At 42.4% G+C, this 24,233-nt stretch overlaps 1 protein-coding gene across 1 annotated transcript; it reads right to left on the minus strand.

Moving 5' to 3' along the window:
* Positions 1–2,656: 2,656 nt before the first annotated feature.
* On the minus strand, positions 2,657–23,864 carry LOC139461306 (uncharacterized). Its single transcript, XM_071242931.1, has 9 exons — positions 23,656–23,864; positions 20,502–20,575; positions 11,171–11,461; positions 10,473–10,638; positions 10,168–10,206; positions 9,891–9,904; positions 8,645–8,680; positions 8,161–8,199; positions 2,657–7,967 (listed from the first exon to the last, which is right to left on the minus strand). The coding sequence occupies exons 1-9, from the start codon at positions 23,862–23,864 to the stop codon at positions 4,072–4,074; spliced, it is 4,764 nt and encodes a 1,587-aa protein (XP_071099032.1). The 3' UTR covers positions 2,657–4,071.
* Positions 23,865–24,233: the final 369 nt, after the last annotated feature.

A 24,233-nucleotide genomic window follows, 5' to 3' on the forward strand; every position in this document is an offset into this window, starting at 1 on the left:
TGGATGCAGATAAGAAAGGGCCCGTGAAGATCAGGACCGGTAGAAGAGGTCTTCAGGAACCTCTGTTTGCCGTAAAAGGCGACTATGCTTGTTGTAAGAGGCGACTATGCTTGTTGTAAGAGGCGACTGTGCTTGTCGTAAATGGCGACTATGCTTATCGTAAGAGGCGACTATGATTGTCGTAAGAGGCGACTAACGGGATCGGATGGCTGACTTGGTTGATGCATGTCATCGTATCCTAATTCGTGGATCGATGCTCAGGTTGTCAATCACTGCGTTGTCTGGTCAAGGCTCGATAATTTACAGACCGCCGTCATATGTCTGGAATATTGCTGAGTGCTGTAGAGGCTTATGCTGAATACATTGCTTACTCTGAATGTTTTTTCATTAAACGTGTGTTCAACATACAGTGCCATACCGTGCACGACATTTATGCAAAGTTATTTATGAAAGGTAGTGAACAGATATGAACATTTTAGCTATATGAAACTATTTAGATTTGATATGATCTGGTCATTTCATGTTTGTCCATGTCCATGGTTTAAAAGTAACTAATCTATTTTGACGATGTGCCCAGTTGCATGTTCCTTGATATGACAACATCACAGTATAATTACAAAACGTTCGTGTTCCTGCGATTCTGGTTGGCTGACTTGAAAAAAGAAAGTGAATGCATTTTTTTTCAAAAAGACTTACGACCCATCACTACTTTCTGGAAGGGGATTCCCCGTGTCGCCAACGTTGGAAACACTGTATCAAAATAGAATCATGAGCCCACATGCATCAGGCTGTCAACACTTTGCACAACATATACAACACATTGCACAACGCATCGCACAACACATTGCACAACGCATTTCACAACATAGTGTACAACACATTGCACAACACATTGCACAACACATTGCACAACGCATTTCACAACACATTGCACAACACATTGCACAACGCATCGCACAACACATTGCTCGACGCATTACACAACATATTGTACAACACATTGCACAACACATTGCACAACATATTTCACAACACATTGCACAAGATATTACACAACATATTATACAAGATATTGCACAACACATTGCACAACACATTGCTCAACGCATTACACAACATATTGTACAACACATTGCACAACATATTGCACAACACATTGCACAACATATTGCACAACACATTGCGCAGCACATTGTACAACGCATTGCCGAACACATTACACAACACATTGCACAACATATTGAAAAACACGTTGCACAACATATTGCACAACACATTCCGATAGTTCTGAACTAAGAATACATTAGTTAAACAAATGTTTAAAAGAAATATTTTATTGACCTTTTAGCTAGGCTACAATATGTAATACAATTTATGAATATTCTTCTTTAAATGTACAAATAATGAAAAACATTTCTAAAATAACATTCTTTTGGTAGGCATTTTCATGGTATTTTACAATGGTTCGACTAATATCTAAGAGCATTTGGTATCCGAGTAATACTGTAAATCTTGAAATCAATGGGACTGTGAAAAATGCGAGTGGCCTTTGCTTCCATTAGTTAAACAGGGCATGTGTATCTCAAAATGACTAGCAACAATAAGCATAACATAGAACATTGTACACACTCTCTGTACATTACCACAAGACATATTTTGCATTCACATAAGTGAACCAATCGACAGCATAGAAATAGTTTAAGACACACAGTTTTGCACCACAGACTGAAAGAAGGTGTTATGCCAAATGTGCGGTGAGGTGCGGTGACATTGGGTTTAACGACACGTTCAGGGTACTTGCACTTATATGGCGACGTGCATGATCGTGTGTGGCTGCTTGTACTAGTCCAGATTTCACAGTGCTAGCCCACTGAGACACCATGCTGCATTTTAAATTGAATACCCTACTCAGTTTTCTGACTCCCAGCCGACCAGTCCTTGTTTTAGCCCCTTAATGCCGAGCGCCAGACAGTGTAACAACAAATACAATATTTCAACGTATTTTGGTATGACGCGGCTGGGGATCGAATCCCCCACCTTCCGATCTCCGGGCGGACGCTCTACCACTAGACAATAGAGCCAGTCTCCAAATTGGTGAGTGTTACCCTCTCTTCTTCTCTCTCTCTCTCATTCTTGTCTTGTCACTTTTGTGAGTATCCTCAGTAAGACATGTTTTGCTACACTAATTTTTCAGTTCTCGGTATATCACATCCATGAAAAGCTACCCAGAAGTGCATTATGTATCGACACGGCAAATATATTTGGGATATTTCTTTTCAAACACTCGTCTCTTGGCGTACTTGTAATACAGGTGCAGCGTTGTATTCGTCATGTCCAAAGATATCAGACACGACATTCACACACACACACGCACACAAGTACAATATACATATCTACCTGTCGCTCCTCTTTCTCTAGTGATGACACTCACACACACACACGCACACAAGTACAATATATATCTACCTGTCGCTCCTCTTTCTCTAGTCACGACACTCACACAGTTATAACATTGTATCTTGAATGGTATGAATACGTAAACAAGTTGATGAGCATCATAATATTCATATCATAGCATTCAAATTCATCAGCATCAACTAATGAAACTGATAATTGAAAAGTAAGGCACGCCGATCTACATCATAATGTATACACACTCATTCAAACTTCAAACATGATTGCAACGTCGAAAGTCGGTGATATATATAACCTCCTGTTTAGAACCTGTATACCGGTAACGTGGTTATACTCTACTTTTGTTGTTTCTTTGACTCAGAAATGTATTGCTGTATATATCATTGTAGACTTCTAACGACTCAATGTCTTAGTATTTCATCAAATCCATTTATACATTGACATCCTTCTCCTGCAGAAATTCACATTCATTATTTAGTCATACTTGATTACGTTTTCCTTGCACAGGCAGTTTGGTCATGTTTTCAGCTGATCATAATACATGTGATCTATACCCGGCACTACTCTCGATACTTGTAATTGTTATAAAACCGCTTTGTCTGATATGCTTAAAACATCATTTGATGACATGCTAGGAAAACATATTTCCCGTTTGCTGCTACTCAAAACAAACCTGTCTAACTTATCTTATCAACACAAACACATACATTTTAACTAAATGAAGCACTCGTAATTTCTCGTAGAATTCAATGCATGAAATAATATATCAAACTTAATACAATGCTTAAACATACCTAATGAAATGGCCAACAAATGTGAAAAACACATATCCCGAATACGACTCACATCGTCCATTCAGGACGTGTATATCTAAAACAGAACACAAATAAAATATTTACATCTGTACCAGCAGGATATTTGCAAGTGGTGCTGAAACATCCGACTCACTTTCAGTTGTGCGTTACATTCACCGTCAAGAGGGTTGAAACCGCCTATTTGATCAAGTATATCTCATATATATATATTTTCAGGCCCTCCTGGTAGTACATAAGCGTTATTTACGGTAATTCAAAAGTATTTCATGAGCATTCACTGTGTTATATTCACATAAATAAAAACACGTGTAAGTATATGCTCCCGACAAACATGCAAACATCCAAATTGTAAATTGTAAATCACGACCTTCAAGTTGAGATGAATATATATTGAAAGATGCATTATTATATTTCAGAATATATCTACTTTTATTGAACTTTATATGAAGCAAAGTTGTTGTTTTTCGATAGAATTGTGGAAATGAAGCCTTTAGCAAGGGTAAAAAGTAACTCCTCCTAGCACAGTTAATTATGTTAAGGTAATGTCTATTCTATAAGCACGTTAGAGACAAATATGAAATTGAACAGAGTTTGCTTTGAGAAAGAATTGCATGAACGTGCATTGGGTCTAATCAAATACCTGCTGTCTATACACTGTCAAGGCACAATTTTCATTAGTGTCATCACTGTGAAGTTATGCCATGGGTCTGTTCCTTTTGTTCTTGCAAAGTGTTTACACCATTGGTTCTGACACCAATGGTTCTGAAGATGTAAGGTCGATTTAAGTGGTGTAAGTATTCAATACTTTGCTAAGATTTAACGTTAAAGGAATATTTTTAGTTTAGTTATCTTTCTCCAGGTGTGTGATAATTTCTTTGTTTCTCCCACGCCGAGCCAGGGTGAGGATATCCTCTACTGTGCTTGACTCCAGAAAGATACCTGCCTTTTGAGCCATCAGTAGCTGGAAGATATCAGCATGTCCACACACAGCTGCCACCATCGCCGGTGTCCAGCCATAACGACCTTGGACATCGATGTCATAGGATGGGAGCAGATACTCCACACATTGTTTGTTGCCTCCTCGACAGGCCAGATGTAGTAAACTGTCTCCATCCTGGTCTGTCTGAACAAGGTCAGGACTCCCTCGACTGTAGGTCTTCAGGAAAACTACTTCCCCCCTGACCAGGGTCTTCATTAGCTCATTCCATGGTGTCGCCTTCTTGACTTGTTTTCTGTCCAGTTGTTTTATGATTTGTCTGTTACCGAGTTTTAGGGCGAGAGTAAGGGCATCGTCTCCCGTGTTGTCAACTAAAGTCAGATCCGTGCCTCTATTTGTCAGGTATTTGACAACTGCAGCTTTTCTGTGCAGTACAGCCGTCATGACAGGTGTGAGGCCCATATTGTCCTTTGAGTTGACATCAAAATCAGCTATGATATGTTTCAACATTACAAGCTGTCCGTGATGACATGCAAAATGAGGAAGAGTGTGTCCGTCATTGTCCACCAGAGTACGGTCAGCACCACGGGACATCAAGTATCTGTACACAGCAATGTGGCCTCCACAGACTGCTCGCATCAGAGGAGTCGCGCCATTCCTTCCCCTGGTGTTGATGTCAGAGATCCCAATCACCTCCTTCACAATGGCTAGATTACCTCCTAGACAGGCTGCATGAAGAACATTATCATTTTCAGAGGCAGTTAATGATTGATTACTCCCACTTCTTGCAATCAGATCATAAGCCTCCTTCTTCCCACTGACAGCTCCCATCATTAATGGTGTTAATCCATCTTCTCCAGGACTGTTCATGTCAAACAGTGGTATGAGGTGCTCTATGATGAACGTATTTCCACCACGGCATGCAAGACGAAGAATGTTGTTTTTGTTGTCATCAGTCAGAGTGAGATCAGCTTTCTTTGAAATCAGAAAGTCAAACACATCCTTCTTCCCTGCCACAGCTGCAGCCATGAGTGGAGTCCGGCCATTCTTTCCCCGAATGTTAACATCTTTTCTCAAAAGAAGTGATTGTACGATGGATATATTTCCGCCTTCACATGCCAAGTGAAGTATTGTGTCACGATATACATTGTATGCGGACATGGAATCTTGTTTTGAAGAGAGCAGTTCAAATACATCTTTCTTTCCAGACCATGCTGCAGACATCACTGTTGTCCAATCGTTTTTTCCACGACAATTTATGTCAAACTGTTTCTCTATCAAATATTCAACAATGGAGCAGTTTCCTCCCTGACTGGCAAGATGAAGTATAGTATCATTGTTATCATCAACTGTTTTGAGATCAGCTTTCTTTTCCACAAGAAGTTTAAAAACATCAGCATTGCCTGCCCAAGCAGACTTCATGATTCCTGTTCTCCCAAGGTTTCCCTGACTGTTCTTATCAGCTTTTGGCAGTAGATCTTTCACAATGGTTCTGTTTCCTCCGATACATCCCAAATGAAATACAGAGTTGTTGCAGTCATCTTCCAGGGAGAGATCAGCCCCCATTGACACAAGCAGTTGGAACACATCACTGTCTCCATTGACAGCGGCATACATCACTGGCGTCCAGCCATTGCCTCCACGACTGTTGATGTTAAACTGTGGGAGTAGGTATTCCACAATGGAGGCATTTCCGCCGTGACATGCAAGATGGAGGAGATTGTTACCACTGTCATCAGTCAGTTCAAGATTTGCTTTCTCTTTCACAAGCAAGTCAAATACATCCTTCCTTCCATTCACAGCTGCCTTCATAACTGGAGTCCAGCCATGTTTTCCTGGCCTATTGATGTCAAGCCTTGTAAGTAGATACTCTAAAATTGATGTATCGTCCAACTGGCAAGCCACATGAAGGAGGCTGTTGTTGTCATCATCAGTCAGGTTGATGTCAGCCTTTCTTGACAAAAGAAGGTCAAACGTGTTCTTCTTTCCAGATGATGCAGAACACATTATGGGTGTCTGACCATGTTTACCAGTGGCATTCACATCCGTTAATTGCAGCAGGCGTTCCACAATAGAATTAACCCCACACTCACATGCCAGATGTATCGCATTCCTGATGTTGGTATCTCTTAATCTTTTGTCAGCTTTGTATTTCAAAAGAACAACCAAAACATCCTTCTTCCCAGCAAACACTGCAGACAGGAGTGGTGTCCAGCCATGCATTCCTCGAGTGTCGATGTCACATTTCAATTCTTTAAGTAGATATTCTACACTGGACCTTGTCCCTTTCTCAACTGCCAAATGTAATAAGCTGTTGTTGTTGCTGTCACATAGTTCTATATCAGCTTTGTGTTTCACCAGGATTTTCAAACTTTCCAGCTGTCCAGAGACAACTGCGTACATAACTGGCGTCCAGCCGTTCAACCCACGTCTATTGATGTCACAGTGACGAACAAGTTGCTTCAGGATATTCGTGTTCCCAGTGAAGCATGCATAATGGAAGATGTTGTGCTTAGCTTCATGAGACAGAGAAGTGGGATCTTTAATCATTAGAGATAATTTGTTAACTATTTCTTTCCTTTTACATATGGGATGCATGATGTATTCACTTAAAGCACCACTGGCAAGATATTCAGCCATTCTGTCAACAATGGTTCCACTGTAGGCCTCTGAGAAAGGAATGCTGAGCTGGTGTTCACTGACAGGAGCAATGTATGTTTGCTGATCCTGTACATGCTCAAAGAGGAACTTAATACTGCAATGTTTAGGGATAAATTCTGGATCAATACCAAACAAGACAGAAGCACAGACATCATAAATCATCGAATGGGAAAATGATATTAAGTTTCCTTCTGTCAAAAGCGAACCACATAAACTTCTGACAGCCTCAGCTACATCTTGTCTGGTTGATGTCTCCACAAAGGACAGAGCTGCTTTGATGTGGGCCTCCAGATCTGAGTTGTCAGATTCAGTCACCAGCTGACTGAGGTTCAGCTGCCCGTCACATAGGAGCACCAGGATTAGGGCAGCTGACTGGCCATCCCTTCTATTAATCACCGTATCAAGTTCACGTTTAAGATAGAATACAGTATGTTCCCAAAACGTTTCATCTTGTTCTTGAAAGGCAGCATAACTAGAGAACAATTTGCATACAAGAGGAAATCCAACAGTTTGTTTATCACATGCACCAAGTTCCATCTCATTGACGTTTGCTTTGCATTTGTAATGGTGTTTATGTTTCATCCATATTTCTTTCTTCTCCTCTGGTGTGTAAGAAAATAATGCTTCTGCAGAGTTATTGAAAAAACAAATTGGATGACCTTCAAGTTTTAACATTACATGTTCTAGTGTGGAGGTTTCTGTGGTGAATATGAGGTACATGTCTGACTGATTGTCTCTTCTTTCTTTCTCTCCCGACTCCTGCTGCATACTCTCATATCGCCTCTCAGACCTGTCCTTGCACTGTGCTAGGTACAGATGGAGGTCATACAGAAGGTGTTTAAATCTAGGCACATCCATATTGGACCCTGCCTTCTGAAATATGTCATCAAATATCACACATACATCATGGCCTTGCCAGTCAGACAAGTTTACTTGTGAGAGATCATCAACCAGCACCAGCTGATACCCCTGCGTCCTGTATTCAGCTCCCAGCATCAGGGCCATGGATGTTTTACCTTCACCTGGAGCACCACTGATTGTCACATGATGGAACGTCTCCAACATTTCCTTCACTTTCTTAAAGTTTTCAGTTTCCACAAACAATGTTCGTGTATTGTTTATCTCTCGGTCAATTGGACCTGTACAGGAAGAAATACGATTATGTAAAGAAAATTGAAATGTAAATAATAGACATCAAGTAAGTGAGATTATTATATCAATGTTATTTATATTGTCATCACATTATATATCACATTTGATTTGGCTATATGTACGTTGTTCAATACAATTGTTATAATTCATGCTACAGTGTGAAAAGCAGTTTGTATGTACCTGGCTCCATGCGTTGTTCATCAAGACCATGTCCCAATGCTGGTAAGAAAAAAAAAAACCACAACTAACATACCCACTAATGTACAGTTCAGAAAAACGAGTGTGGTGATGCATGACTTCAGAATGTCCGTGTCAAAATATACACTTAAAGCAAAAAGAGGATCGTGTACGTATATATAGCGCTACACACGTATGTAGGGTGTCATTGTTGGTTTTGTCACTTTCACGGAAGGTCGATTGATCTCCGTGAACAATTATGTCTGTCGATCTTATTGTTTCTGCGTATGATACAGTTTTGGTCTACTTGGTTCAATCATTGTTTGTTTGAACTAGTGATACTAGGTAATGGAATTCCGCAATCTGACAGACGCCAAGACACGTTCTGCGTAAAACCAACTTCTTTGTATTATTCTTTGTAGTTTCTGCTACTTTTATCAAGCAAGTGATTAATATCAAGGTGACATATGTTATGATTTATACTCACTGCCAAAGGCCGCTGCACTCCTTTCCATTAAGGGAACTAAAACATAGAAGATGTCCAGTTCAGATAAATATATATTCCTTTACTGAACAAATGGCTAAACACACAAAACCTGAAGTTGAATACGAGATGTTATCCGGTAAAAAATATGAACACATTACTAACTACTATATACCCAGGTCAGATAAAATGCATTGACAAATAACAAGGTTATACACCAGGGGTATCCCCAAAGCCACTGTAGTCATTAAGTTCAAGTTGATGTTGAATCATTCATTTTGGTGATTCATTCTTACATGGTAAAGCGTCGGTGGTCCAACAGAAGGTCGGTGGTACGATGCCTGTCCTAGTCATAACGAAACTGTGTTAAACGATAGTACTTGCGTTACTCTGCCTGGCGCTAGACTCTGCGGGCAGACTACTCGGATCAGTATAAGGGCACCTGAATCTGGTATTCATGTTAACACTTCAGCATTGTATCTTAGTGGGCCAGAACTATAACAGCCTCCTGATTTCTGACTGTCAGACGGGCGTAAGAATGCATGTGAATGTACGTCTCTACATAAGTGTAACAATCTAAATTGCGACGTTCAATCCCCAGTTCACCTCACTTTCAAAATAGCAAAGGCATCAGTGAACATATAAAAGCAGATCTGTGCCATAAAGTTACCAATGTGAAACCGCATCAGTAAACACGTAAAAGTAGCACTAACACTTACATTGACCAATGTGACACAACAAGAGTATAAGTACCCATACAAGTAGTGTTTTCCTTGTATTCATCATACTGAAAGTGTATCAGTGTACACGTAAAAGTAGCACTATCACTTATATTCATCAATCTGAAACAAAGTAATGCATAGGAACTAAATGCCAAGGGATATTTTTCATTACTTCGAAATGATCACACGATACCTGTGTGCAATACGAATACCTCTGCTAAAACGTGTTTGCATATGGCACAGAATATGTTTTAATAGTTTCAGTCTCTGGTATCTAAGTTTGGCTTCATGCTGCCATCTAACCCAACACCTCTAACACAAGGTGCATCTAGTCTCAACGTACATACTCGCTGCTAAAGGATCAGATCAAGTCAGAGGGTCGTATGATATGCAATATAATTTCAAGGTTACGATATAACTGCACGCCAAATAGCCAATAACTGTCGGGAGGGACGTAACGCTTATATTTGAAAAAAGTACACCCATTGTACATTTAAGCAAAAGTCAAGTTACTTGAATATACTTACTGTCTTCCGGGGACCTGTAAAAATAAAAAAGTTCACAACTACAATGGATACTACCATGGATGGATGACTCTTATGTTAAACATACAATCAGTGAAGTGAAACATAATACCAGGGAATACTGGTCTCTTATCCCAGCCTCATATTATGATGATGCATACCATGAACGACGTGAGCTGCATGTTATATCAGAAACTAAAAGATTATGGAGATATGAAAGTAAAGACATTTTAGCCTTCGTGACGTGATATCTTTGCATAATCATTGGTCTTGGTATTACCTGCCATCGCCGTTTTTTCTTCCCTTTTTCCGTTTTATCCTGCAAAGAATCACAATTATTAGAGCAGTTGAAATTCAATTTTTAACGATGAATTAAGTGCTTACATATGAATATCTTTGCTCGTCGGTGTGATATTAGTAAAGAATCAAGAACACGGAATATTCCCTTCATTAATGGAACAATTGTCTCGTATAATACCAACAGATAGGAATGAAATTTCGACCGTGAATATCTGGGTAAAGTGTATCTCGTGAATAGCCATACCGTTATTTATGGATGCGTTATTCTGTCAGGTCTACACTCACACTATAAATGCCACCACTGCGACTGTGACGAGGCAGATTATGATGATGATGATGGGGACAATAATCACGACTAGGTCCTCGTGTTTCCCAGGCCTAGGGGTAGATGCCCGTGGTATTGAGGCATCTGTCGATGACGTTGAGTGCGTTGAGTGCGTTGAGACCACTACTTATAAAAACAAAAAACAAGAACTTACACATCTTAGGTCAATCAAACAATTATTATAATTATTATTATCAAACATTATTTTAAATATCAAGCATGTTAATCGAAGCATGTTGTAAATGTGATCAAAGCCGGAGTATTGCTTTCAAGTTGTTGTTTTTTACATATGCCAACCCCAGTCTAATGTCAAATTTGCCTTTGTACTTATTTGTGACCGGCAGCTCATTAATTAATTCATATTTCCTTGTCAAGTTGTAATATCAAAAGAAAACATTCATATAATGGTACCGGTGACCTGTCGTCCAAGGCATAGTCCGGAGGCTTCACAGAAAACTATGATAGTTGAACCCTGGTGTATATTTCTAGTTTTGACAGTACCATACTCATGCTCAAAGTTTTCACCAAAGTGATGTGCGTCTCCACATCAAGCTGACACGCCGTGATATAACTGTAATAATATTCACAGCAACATCAAACCAAACTCGCTAACTTTTAAGAACATGCAAGTCCCGAATGAAACAGTAGACATCCCTACCTGTTGTGATGTTGCAAGAGTCTCCTCTGTAGGGTCCATCACAGCCAAAACTACACAGACCGTTCTGCTGGTTGCATGTGTTCTTTTCGCAGTGGCTGCTACAAGGTAGATCACACATATCGCCATGCCACCCATGCATGCATCCCTCAGAACACTTCCCAGTCAACTTGTGGCAGTGCTGGAGTTTCCTGGCTTCATTGACAATACAATGTTCAGGACAGGCTCTTTCGCACCGTTCTCCCCATCTTCCCCATTCACAAGTCGTCTGTCCATACACTTGTGATGCTGAAACTACATAGGGAAGAAAGGACTTTAATCTCAGGTTAAACAGGTAAACAAATTGTTTAAAAGTTTGGTTTGTTGTTTTGTTTGTTGTTTAACGCCACACTCAGCACTATTCCATATATATACTGAAGAACAAAAGTTCCTGTGACATTGAATAAGATTTAATGCAAAGTTATGATTTTTACCAAATCTGAAACAATTTCGGTTTGCAACAGATAAAAGACTCCTGTAGGTGTTCAAATGGTTTAATTTGCCATACTGACTTCAGAAAAAGCGTGATTTCATAAAAAAACATGAAAAATTTCAATTTACAAATCAATAGCGTGTGTGTCCACCTCTGGTTGCGATGTAATCAACACATCTTCGTCTCATGGAATGGAGCAGGCGTCGCACAAAGTCCTGTGTGATATCCGGCCATATCTGCTGGAGCATGTTTTGAAGTTCCTGGAGTGTCTGTGCCGATCCATCTCAACTCACATGTGCTCGATTGGTGAGAGATCAGGGAAGTGAGCCGGCCAGGGGATGACATTCACGTTTTTTTGTTGAAAAGAATCGTGAACAAGTCGCGCAATATGGGGCCGGGCGGTATCATGTTGAAAGGTAATGCCTGGACCATGACGACGCAAAAACGGTAGAACAACAGGGCTGATGATCTGGACGCGGTAGCGCTGTCCATTAAGATTTCCCTCGACCACTATCAAACAAGTCCTCTGTCTTGCTGTAATAACGCTGCTGCCCCCGAACCGATCTGGTTACGGTTATTGGTTACGCGTGGACTGCCACTCCGAAGATGGTCTCTGACTGCATTCGTCTGTTGCAAACGTTGCCATAAACACCCAATGGTGTTTCTGTGGGCGTTTAATTGTCTTGCAACATAACGTTGACTCGATCCTGCTTCAAGCATACCAATGGCTCGCAGACGCTCATTTTCGGACAGGCGTGGCTTTTCGTAATGTTGAATAATTGCGCATAGGTTCTTATTCCCATTCATGGGGCTTGCATAAAAGTCAACTTTTGCCTGTAATGCATGCTTTTCTGTAGCAGTTGCGTTTTTGTGACTTGATTCCATACATGTACCGCAATATTGAAAACCAAACTTTATTTGTTTGAAAAATACACTAAAATTTTTGTGTCACAGGAAACTTTGTTGTTGAGTATATGGTGGCAGTTTGTAAGTCATCGAGTCTGGACCAGACAATCCAGTGATAGATATCATGGGCATCGATCCATGCAAACGGTTTACGATGACATGCATCAACCAATTCAGCGAGCCTGACCACCCGAACCCGTTGGTCGACTCTTACGATAAGCATAGTCGCCTCTTACGGCAAACGTGGGTTCCTGAAGACCTAGTTTGCCCCGAATCTTCACGGGTTAATGAATATAGGCGTTATCATCGATATACCACTTATTTCATGGAAGTGAATGTTTTATTTAATATTATAGCTAAGATCGTAGATAAAATGCAAAACATAACCTGTGTACTGTGAATACACACTGGAGAATCTGTTCTTGGAGAATCATGATGTTTAGGATTTCCATTGGAAGAGATGACTTTCACGCTTTCTAATAGTGGTACAGCTGTTGTAACGTCTTTGATATAACCAGCGGAACACCTGAATTACCTCGCGTGAATGACATTAAAATCATTTTCCGTTTTTTTTCAAATTTGTCAGAATACCCAACATATCCTAGTGAGTTAGCGAGTTGGGTTTTAACTGTATTCCAGTTATATCACGGCGTGTCCGCGTAATGTGGGAGGAAAGCTTGAAGTGATGCAGGTCTCAGACGTTTACGCACAATCATAGGTTACTGGCGTGCCTAAGGGACGCAAGTCTGCACAGCGAATCGCGGCGCCTTAGACGACTGGGCCACCCGTGCCCCACCATATACTAGTTAACAGAAGACAGAAGGTCATTTACTGACAGCGTCCTGCTGTGAAATGTGATTTTATCCGAGTCTTGTCAACGCACATGCTGGCCATCTGAGTTGTCAGGTCGCGTTGATTGTATCCTCTTTGTAAGTCCTGTACTCAGACACACAATACCCGCGATGTAAGGCCAGTACTTATACACGCTCTACCCGAGATGCAAGGCCAGTACTTCTACACATTGTACCCGGTGTATAAGGCCAGTACTTCTGCACACTGTACCCGGTGTATAAGGCCAGTACTTCTACACACTGTCCCCGAGGAGTAAGGCCAGTACTGCTACAGAGTGTATCCGAGATGTAAGACCACTACTCCTTCACACTGTATCCGAGATGTAAGACCACTACTCCTGCATACTGTATCCGAGATGTAAGACCGCTACTCCTTCACACTGTATCCGAGATGTAAGACAACTACTCCTGCATACTGTATCCGAGATGTAAGACCACTACTCCTGCACACTGTATCCGAGATGTAAGACCACTACTCCTGCACACTGTATCCGACAGGTAAGGCCATTACTCCTACATAATGTACACGAGATGTAAGGCCAATACTTCCATGCATTGTACCCGAGGTGTCAGGACTGTATTCCTAATCACTGTACCGGAAGTGTAAGGCCAGTACTTCTACACACTGTAACCGAGGTGTGAGGCCTGCACTCCTACACACTGTCCCCGAGGTGTAAGTCCTGTATTCCGAAACACAGTACCTGAGATGTAAGGCCAGTACTTATAAACGCTCTACCTGAGTTTTAAGGTACGTACTTCTACACACTGTATACGAGTTGCAAGGCCAGTACTTCTACACACCGTACCCGGTGTATAAGGCCAGTATTCCTAAACACAGAACCCGAGTTGTAAAGCCAGTACTTCTACACCCTGTCCCTGAGGAGTAAGGCAAGTATTCCTACACACTGTGCCCGAAGCGTAAGGCCAGTTTTCCTACACACTGTGCCCGAGATGTAAGGTCAGTACTCCTTCACACTGTATCCGAGATGTAAGACCACTACTCCTTCACACTGTATCCGAGATGTAAGACCACTACTCCTTCAAACTGTATCCGAGATGTAAGATCACTACTCCTTTACACTGTATCTGAGATGTAAGGCCAATACTCCTACATAATGTACACGAGATGTAAAACCAGTACTTCTACACACAGTACCCAAGGTATAAGACCAGTACTTCAACAAACAGTACCCGAGGTGTGAGGCCGGTACTCCTACACACTGTACCCGAGGTATAAGGCCAGTACTTCTACGCACTGTACCCGAGATGTAAGACCTGTACTTCTACGCACTGTACCCGAGGTATAAGATCAGTACTTCTACGCACTGTACCCGAGGTGTGAGGCCAGTAACCGACCTGTAAAACCAGTACTTTTACACAGTGTATCCGAGGTGTAAGACCAGTTCTCCTACACACTATACCAGAGATGTATGGCAAGTACTCCGACACACCGTACCAGAGATGTAAGTCAAGTACTACTACAAACTGTACCAGGGGTATGAGGCCAGTATTCCTACACACTGTACCCGAGGTGTAAGTCCTGTACTCCGACACACAGTACCCGTGATGTAAGGCCAGTACTTATACACGCTCTATCCGAGTTGTAAGGTACGTACTTCTACACACTGTCCCTGAGGAGTAAGGCAATTACTCCTACACACTGTCCCTGAGATATAAGGCCAGTACTGCTACACAGTGTATCCGAGATGTAAGACCACTACTCAGCTTAAAATGTATCCAAGATGTAAGACCACTACTCCTTCACACTGTATCCAAGATGTATGACCACTACTCCTTCACACTGTATCCGAGAATAAGGCCAGTACTGCTACACAGTGTATCCGAGATGTAAGACCAATAGTCAGTTTAAAATGTATCCGAGATGAATGACCACTACTCCTTCACACTGTATCCAAGATGTAAGACCACTACTTCTTCCCACTGTATCCAAGATGTAAGACCACTACTCTTTCACACTGTATCCGAGATGTAAGGCCACTACTCCTGCACACTGTATCCGAGATATAAGGCCAATACTTCTACATAATGTACACGAGATGAAAAACCAGTACTCCTACACACTGTACCCGAGTTGTGAGGCCATCACTTCTACACTGAACCCAAGATGTAAGACCAGTACTTCTACGCTCAGTACCCGAGGTGTGAGGCCTGAACATCTACACACAGTACCCGAGGTGTTAGGCCAGTACTTCTACGCACTGTACCCGAGGTGTGAGGCCTGCACTCCTACACACTGTACCCGAGGTGTAAGTTCTGTACTTCGACACACAGTACCTGTGATGTAAGGCCAGTACTTATACACGCTCTATCCGAGTTGTAAGGTACGTACTTCTTCACACTGTATCCCAGTTGCAAGGCCAGTACTTCTACACACTGTACCCCGTGTATAAGGCCAGTATTCATACACACTGAACCCAAGTTGTAAGGCCAGTACTTCTACACACTGTCCCTGAGGTGTAAGGCAATTACTCCTACACACTGTGCCCGAGATATAAGGCCAGTACTGCTACACAGTGTATCCGAGACGTAAGACCACTACTCAGTTTAAAATGTACCCGATATGTAAGACCACTACTCCTTCACACTGTATCCAAGATGTAAGACCACTACTCCTGCACACTGTATCCGAGATGTAAGGCCAATACTCCTACATAATGTACACGAGATGTAAAACCAATACTCCTACACACAGTTCCCAAAGGTGTAAAACCAGTACTCCTACACACTGTACCCGAGTTGTAAGGTAAGCACTTCTACACTCTGAACCCGAGATGTAAGACCAGTATTTCATCAAAGGTGTACCCAAGGTGTGAGGCCAGTATTTCTACGCACTGTACCCGGGATGTAAGACCTGTACATCTACACTTTGTAACCGAGGTATAAGGCCAGTACTTCTACGCATTGTGCCCGAGGTGTGAGGCTAGTACCCGACATGTAAAACCAGTACTTGTACACAGTGAATCCGAGATGAAAGGCCAGTACTCCTACACACTGTATCCGAGATATAAGGCCAGTACTCCTACATAATGTACACGAGATGAAAAACCAGTACTCCTACACACTGTACCCGAGTTGTGAGGCCAGTACTTCTACACTGAACCCAAGATGTAAGACCAGTACTTCTACGCTCAGTACCCGAGGTTTGAGGCCTGAACATCTACACACAGTACCCGAGGTGTTAGGCCAGTACTCCTACGCACTTTACCCGACCTCTAAGGCCAGTACTTCTACGCACTGTACCCGAGATGTAGGGCCAGTACTGATACACACTGTAACTGGGGTGTAAGGCCAGTACTCCTACATAGTGTACACGAGATGTAAGGCTAACACATTGTACCCGGGGTGTAGGGCCAGTACTTCTACACACTGTACCCGAGGTGTAAGTTATGTGCTTCGACACACAGTACCCGTGATGTAAGGTCAGTACTTATACACGCTCTATCCGAGTTGTAAGGTACGTACTTCTTCACACTGTATCCCAGTTGCAAGGCCAGTACTTCTACAAACTGTACCCGGTGTATAAGGCCAGTATTCATACACACTGAACCCAAGTTGTAAGGCCAGTACTTCTACACACTGTCCCTGAGGTGTAAGGCAATTACTCCTACACACTGTGCCCGAGATATAAGGCCAGTACTGCTACACAGTGTATCCGAGACGTAAGATCACTACTCAGTTTAAAATGTACCCGATATGTAAGACCACTACTCCTTCACACTGTATCCAAGATGTAAGACCACTACTCCTGCACACTGTATCCGAGATGTAAGGCCAATACTCCTACATAATGTACACGAGATGTAAAACCAATACTTCTACACACAGTACCCGAGGTGTAAAACCAGTACTCCTACACACTGTACCCGAGTTGTAAGGTAAGCACTTCTACACTCTGAACCCGAGATGTAAGACCAGTATTTCATCAAACAGTACCCAAGGTGTGAGGCCAGTATTTCTACGCACTGTACCCGGGATGTAAGACATGTACATCTACACATTGTAACCGAGGGATAAGGCCAGTACTTCTACGCATTGTACCCGAGGTGTGAGGCCAGTACCCGACATGTAAAACCAGTACTTGTACACAGTGAATCCGAGATGAAAGGCCAGTACTCCTACACACTGTACCCGAGATGTAAGGCCAGTACTTCTACACACTGTACCCGGGGTGTAAGGCAAGCACTTCCACACACTGTACCCGGGGTGTAAGGCCAGTTCTTCTACACACTGTACCCGAGATGTAAGGCAAGCACTTCCACACACTGTACCCGAGGTGTAAGACCAGTACTCCTACACACTGTACCCCAGATGTACGGCAAGCACTTCTATATACTGTACCCGAGGTGTAAGACCACTACTCCTACACACTCTACCCGAGATGTAAGGCAAGCACATCTAAACATTATACCCGAGGTGAAAGACCAGTACTTCTACACACTGTACCTAAGGTGTGAGGCCAGTACTTCTACGCACTGTACCCGAAGTGTGAGGCGAGTACTCCTACACACTGTACCCGAGGTGGGAGGCGAGTACTCCTACACACTGTACCCGAGGTGGGAGGCCAGGACTTCTAAACACAGTACCCGAGATGTAAGACCAGTCCTTCTACACACTGTACTCGAGGTGGGAGGCCTGTACTCCTACACACTGTACCCAAGATGTGAGACCTGTACTCCTACACACAGTACCACAGGTGTGAGGCCTGTAATCCTACACACTGTACCCGAGGTGTGAGATTTGTACTCCTACAGACAATACTCGAGGTGTGAGATTTGTACTCCTACATACAATACTCGAGGTGTGAGACCAGTACTGCTACACACTGTACCCGAGGTGTGAGACCTTTACTCACACAGAGAGTACCCGAGGTGTGAGACATGTACTCCTACGCACTGTACACGAGGTATGAGGACTAAACTCCTACACACAGTACCCGGGTGTGAGGACTATACTCCTACATACTGTACCTGAGGTGTGAGACCTGTACTCCTACACACTGTACACGAGGTGTGAGACCTTTACTCATACAGACAGTACCTGAGGTGTGAGACATGTACTCCTACGCACTGTACCTGAGGTGTGAGACCTGTACTCCTACACACTGTACCCGAGGTGTGAGACATGTACTCCTACACACAATACCCGGGAGGTAAGGCCAGTACTCCTACAAACTGTACCCGAGATGTAAGACCAGTACTGTTACACACTGTACCCGAGATGTAAGACCAGTTCTTCTACACACTGTGCCCGAGATGTGAGGCCAGTAATTATACATAATGTACCCGAGGTGTGAGGCCAGTTCCTCTACACACTGTTCCTGAAATGTAAGGAAAGCACCTCCACAAACTGTACCCGAGGTGTAAGACCAATACTCCTACACACTGTACCCGAGATGTAAGGCCACTACTCCTACACACTGTAACCGAGGTGTAAGGCCACTACTCCTACACACAGCACCCGAGATGTAAGGCAAGGACATCTACACATTGTAACCGAGGTGTGAGACCTGTACTCGTCCACACACAGTACCCGAGGTGTTAGACCTGTACTCCAACACACTGTACCCGTGCTTTGAGGCCAGTACTTCTACAAACTGTACCCGAGATGTAAGACCAGTACTTCTACACACTGTACCCGAGGTGTGAGGTCTGTACTTCTACACATTGTACCCGAGGTGTGAGGCCTGTAATTATATACACTGTACCCGAGGTGTGAGACCTGTACCCCTACACACTGTACCCGAGGTGTGAGACCTGTAGTCCTACACACTGTATCCTAGGTGAGACATGTACTCCTACACACTGTACCCGAGGTGTGGTACCTGTACTCCTACACACAGTACCACAGGTGTGATACCTGTACTTCGACACACTGTACCCGAGGTGTGAGGCCAGTACTTCTACACAATGTACCCGATGTGTGAGGCCTGTACTCCTACACACTGTACCTGCATATAATCTGATGAATATTTTGCAATATAGTTATTAAATCAACACCTAAAATGACGCTCATACTTTCACTCAGCGTTCAAAGGTTCACCCAGTGTGGCCTTCTGTGGAGGTTTCTACTGCTATAGGTTCACCCAGTGTGGCCCCCGGTGGAGGTTTCTACTGCTATAGGTTCACCCAGTGTGGCCCTCGGTGGAGGTTTCTACTGCTATAGGTTCACCCAGTGTGGCCTTCTGTGGAGGTTTCTACTGCTATAGGTTCACCCAGTGTGGCCTTCTGTGGAGGTTTCTACTGCTATAGGTTCACCCAGTGTGGCCTTCTGTGGAGGTTTCTACTGCTATAGGTTCACCCAGTGTGGCCTTCTGTGGAGGTTTCTACTGCTATAGGTCAACCCTCACTTGCCAGGATACACACAGGAACATAAGGTTAATGACGATGTGATGTGTGTAATCCCCACGCACTTCAGTTGAATCCCTCGAGTCAGGCTGGTTATATTTTCCGTATTTCTAACCTACTCAAACTCTAACCTGCTTTCCCAATATCTGAAACTACACATTGCACATGACACACGATGTGTGCGTGGGATGACAACAAGAGAGCAATGGATTTCGTTTCCTGAATCACGTGAACTTCACAAGGATGTTATAACTATAATCTGCACTCAATTAAATCAACATTGTCACTTGATGCGGAAATATTCATCTAACACAGACACATCACTATGAATATGAAACCTCAGCAGGATGTTACTCATCAATAGTGTAGGCTGTAAGCGAGACTGCCATGTATAGTGAGTGAGTGAGTTGGGTTTAACGCCGTTTTTAACAGTATTCCAGTTATATCACGGCGTGTCAGCTTAATGTGGGAGGAAAGTCCGAAGTGATGCAGGTCTCAGACGTTTACCACTTCGGTGAAACCCACGAGCACGGGTATGGTGCTGACAAACCTAGAAACATAATCGGGGTGAACCGGGATTCGAACCCACAATCATAGGTTTCTGGCATGCCCAACGCCACCCGTTGAGAGAAAACTGAGTTGTACTTTTCTCAATATATATTACACGTGGTTTAATTCATCGTCAGTTACATAACATGTAAGAATGCTTCATATACATTTTAGGAGATTAATGTACTCACATGTTAACACGAGAACTGCCCCAAGCCACATTGTTGCTGACAAGACTACCGCCTTCTTCTCCGGCATCATGCGTCTGAAAACAACAAACGTGAGAAAAGTAAAACTCTAGATCTAGAAACAAGGGAGAGCACACGGCAGATCAGATCCCTCCTTTAATGAAAGGGTTATTATTTTTACCATAAGGACAACAATAGCTAAAAAGCAATGGATGCTAAATATGGATATTAAAGAGACGTCACTGTAACAAGCGGACATCCCAGGTAGAGGTTTATTAAGCAGCATACAACCACAAACACATATATGCCTAAATTTCTGGGAGAAACTTACCACAGCATGAAGGTCGGTGTTAATCTGTGTCACACATCTCAGGCAACACCGTGTTTAATGATTTTCATGTATTCCCTCTTAACAGGAAGACGATATCAGTACACGAGGAAGTAACTTTAGAAATCATGCAGGAATGCATATAGTGAACTTTTGATCAATTAAGTACTTTGGCCCGGGGTTCATTTTGAAAGCAGTAGACAATCATGCGATATATATCATTCAACACGTGAAACCAAACAATATGACGACGAATGACATTAAATGCTTACCAACATCACAGGAGAACATGCTGTGTGTGTTTCTGTATCCCATTAAGGCTGTCGAACAGGACCCCCTTGTATCATACATACACCAGTGTGCATGTAGGCTCCATGCTATGTCACCGCATGACTAACTTCTCAACCAGGTCACGTGTATATATAGATATGTAGCGATACACTATTCAACTTGGGATAGGGAATCAGTCGTCTAAGGCACCGCGATTCGCTGTGCAGAGTTGCGTCCCTTGCGTACCTATGATTGTGGGTTCGAATCCCGGTTCGCCCCGATTATGGTTCAAGGTTTGTCAGCACCATACCATTGGTTTTCACCCAAGTGGTAAACGTCTGAGACCTGCATCACTTAGGGATTTCCTCCCACACGCCGCTATACAACTGGAATACACACACACGAACGCTAATACCATGAGTAATAGGCTGTAACTAGGTATACTAAGAGCTCTCATAATACAACAAATGCAATTTAGCGGACAGCTTATTCGTCAATGTATAATGTGCACAAACAAACAACCTACATTGCTTAATCTGCTGAAGAGGGGAACGCCAAACTCAATGGAAATGGAAACATAAGCGACAAAACCCTCTCTATCTTTATAAGAAATATCTGAGTCGACTATACGATTCCGACTATACCATGAGCTTGTGTTTGACACAGGATGACTTCAACTTTCAAATAGCAACTGTACCTTTATGTCGAGCACTATTCTACTCGTTTCAGTTTTTGGTGTCTGCATTTTACAACTTTTGAAATAAAATCGACCATGCTCTTGAAAGAGCCCCACACGAGTCATGCTCAGAAGTTTGTGATCAGGGTTACAATGTTCCAGGTTTTGATATGGCGATTTGATATGGTTTTTTTTTAATTTGACGCATCAGTGACAAAAAAAAAATGTGTGATGCAATTTCCTTGTTGAACTTGTACCATACGTTACCGTGTTCTTTCAGGTGAACACTTGACTTGCCAGAACACTTGCAACCGGCGGGACAGGACACGCTCGCCATACCTTTTTGCGAACGCCCAGTATCATCACTATATTTGATAGTAATTAATAAACACATGTTAATAAACACATGTTTATGATACAGTCAGAATTGTTCAGTGGACTTATTAGCACAGACTTATTATTATGGAAATGGTTTTCTCGTTGAAATGTCCATATACTCAATATACTGTTGAGGGATAATATAAACGAGACACTTAGCCAGCATAACATACAGCCTTTATTGGTAAAATAATTATATTGATAATAAGGAAACAAATGTCATAAAATATAATTGTGATACTTCGCAAGGATAACAGATCATCTGTATGCCTAACAGAGACACAGGGTCGAACATGAACATCGATTTTGATAATGTTGTCATACCCATGTGTCTAACAGAGCAGATTAATGGATTTGACAAATGTAGAGATAGGTTTATTATCCACCATATTGTACAGGTTTCTGTTTCTCTAACCTCTTCCTTTCAAAACATGACTGGGGTGATTCAGTATCTGTGTACAGGGACATGCTTTGTCGGGAAACAAGGTCACGGGGGTGGGTGGAACAACATACGCTGTGCAGTCATGAATTGCAGATACACGGAAATTGATGTCCGACTGAGTACGGTTATAACGAACTCAAGGGGACTCCTTATTATAGTTCGTTATAACTGTAGTTCGTTATAAGCATATATACAGCGTAACTACAGCAAATTGCCAGGACCAAAAAGTAAGTTCGTTATATCCGTCAGTTCGTTATAAGCGTGTTCGTTATAACCTTAGTTTACTGTATATGTGTCTCTGATAACAACGCTTGCATGGTACAACTATTCCATCTGTACAAAGCACATAAGAAGCAAATTAAATGATAAAATGTATGTAGGAAACTTCACACCGTCCCGATGTCACGATAGCCAACTTGGTACAAACATTGCAAGGAATGATAAAAAAATCAGTTTAAAAAGCGAAAAGAAAGAAGAGGTGCACTTTCATTTTGACACTGTTGTGTCTTGATTTTTTGTATTTCCCCTTCATGACAGGACCGCCTCTGTGGTCTAGTGATAGGGTCCGGAAGGTCAAGGGCCCCGTCATACCACAAGACGTTAAAATATGGTACTTTTTGTTGCGCTGTCTGGCGCTCGACATTAAGGGGCTAAAACAAGGACTGGTCGGCTCTATCTGAATGATGAATTTATGTTAAACTGCGGCATGGTATCTCAGTGAGCTAGCACTATAAATCGGCAGTGAAAGGACCAGCGTTTCGATCCCCAAAAGACAAACCGAACTAAGATGGCATGAATGCCAAACTCCGCCCAGACACTCTTTAATGAGTCGAACTGACGTCTTGTTTTATCCCTTAATGCCGAGTGCCAGGAAGGATAACACCACAGACAATCTGTTAGCGGTTCGGGGTCTGACACAGCAATGGGATCGAACCACTGACCTTCAGCTCTCCTGGCAGACGCTGTCCAGAAGACCACAGAGGCGACAGATCAAACTAAGAATTGCATTATCAATAGACAGTGACATTAGTCAATGAAGGACCATTTCAAAATAACTGATTACAATGCATGTGATAATTTGGAGTATATGTTGCAATCAACAGCATCGAATCCCCGTTTCCCTCCATCTGCAACGTCATAAACATCATCCTCCACATCACCAGCTTCAACGGGACCCCCGCAGTTCCCATCAGGTGACTCAGACTGCACAGCCATGTCTGTCTGTGGCATGTCAGAATACCATTCTAGCTCACTGACTGGGGCATCGTCCATTTCGGTATCATTGTTGGACACAACATCCTCTGTCTGGGTGACACTGTGAAGTGAGAACAACGTAGACTGATGTCATATAAACAGTGGATTCACATTTTAAAACAAATAGTCAAATAGTCAAATAATCGTTTCTGAGTATCACAGATTTGGTAGTAGAAGTAATTAGCTATCACACGATTTATCAGTTCGAATTACATGACACTAACGGACCGACTGTTTGATGTTCCGGAGGCCCAGGGATTTTTCTTTGAGACTAGATTATGTTTTTTTTCAGGCACCTCTGCAAAACCAGATATTTTAAAAACTCAAAAAGCTTGAAGCCTCAATAAAACAAAATAAAAACCACCTTGCAACCACACAATTTCTTTT

The sequence above is a fragment of the Haliotis cracherodii genome, unplaced genomic scaffold (assembly GCF_022045235.1).
Source record: "Haliotis cracherodii isolate W230 unplaced genomic scaffold, xgHalCrac1.p SCAF_14, whole genome shotgun sequence".
In the NCBI taxonomy this organism is placed as follows: domain Eukaryota; kingdom Metazoa; phylum Mollusca; class Gastropoda; order Lepetellida; family Haliotidae; genus Haliotis; species Haliotis cracherodii.

Coding starts and splice junctions, on each gene's coding strand:
- LOC139461306 (XM_071242931.1), bottom strand. CDS start 23,864: ATGGACGATGCCCCAGTCAGTGAGCTAGAATGGTATTCTGACATGCCA. Junction 10,639..11,170: donor CTCTTGCAACATCACAACAG/GTAGGGATGTCT, acceptor TGTTTTTATAAG/TAGTGGTCTCAACGCACTCA. Junction 7,968..8,160: donor TGAACAACGCATGGAGCCAG/GTACATACAAAC, acceptor CTTCCTGTACAG/GTCCAATTGACCGAGAGATA.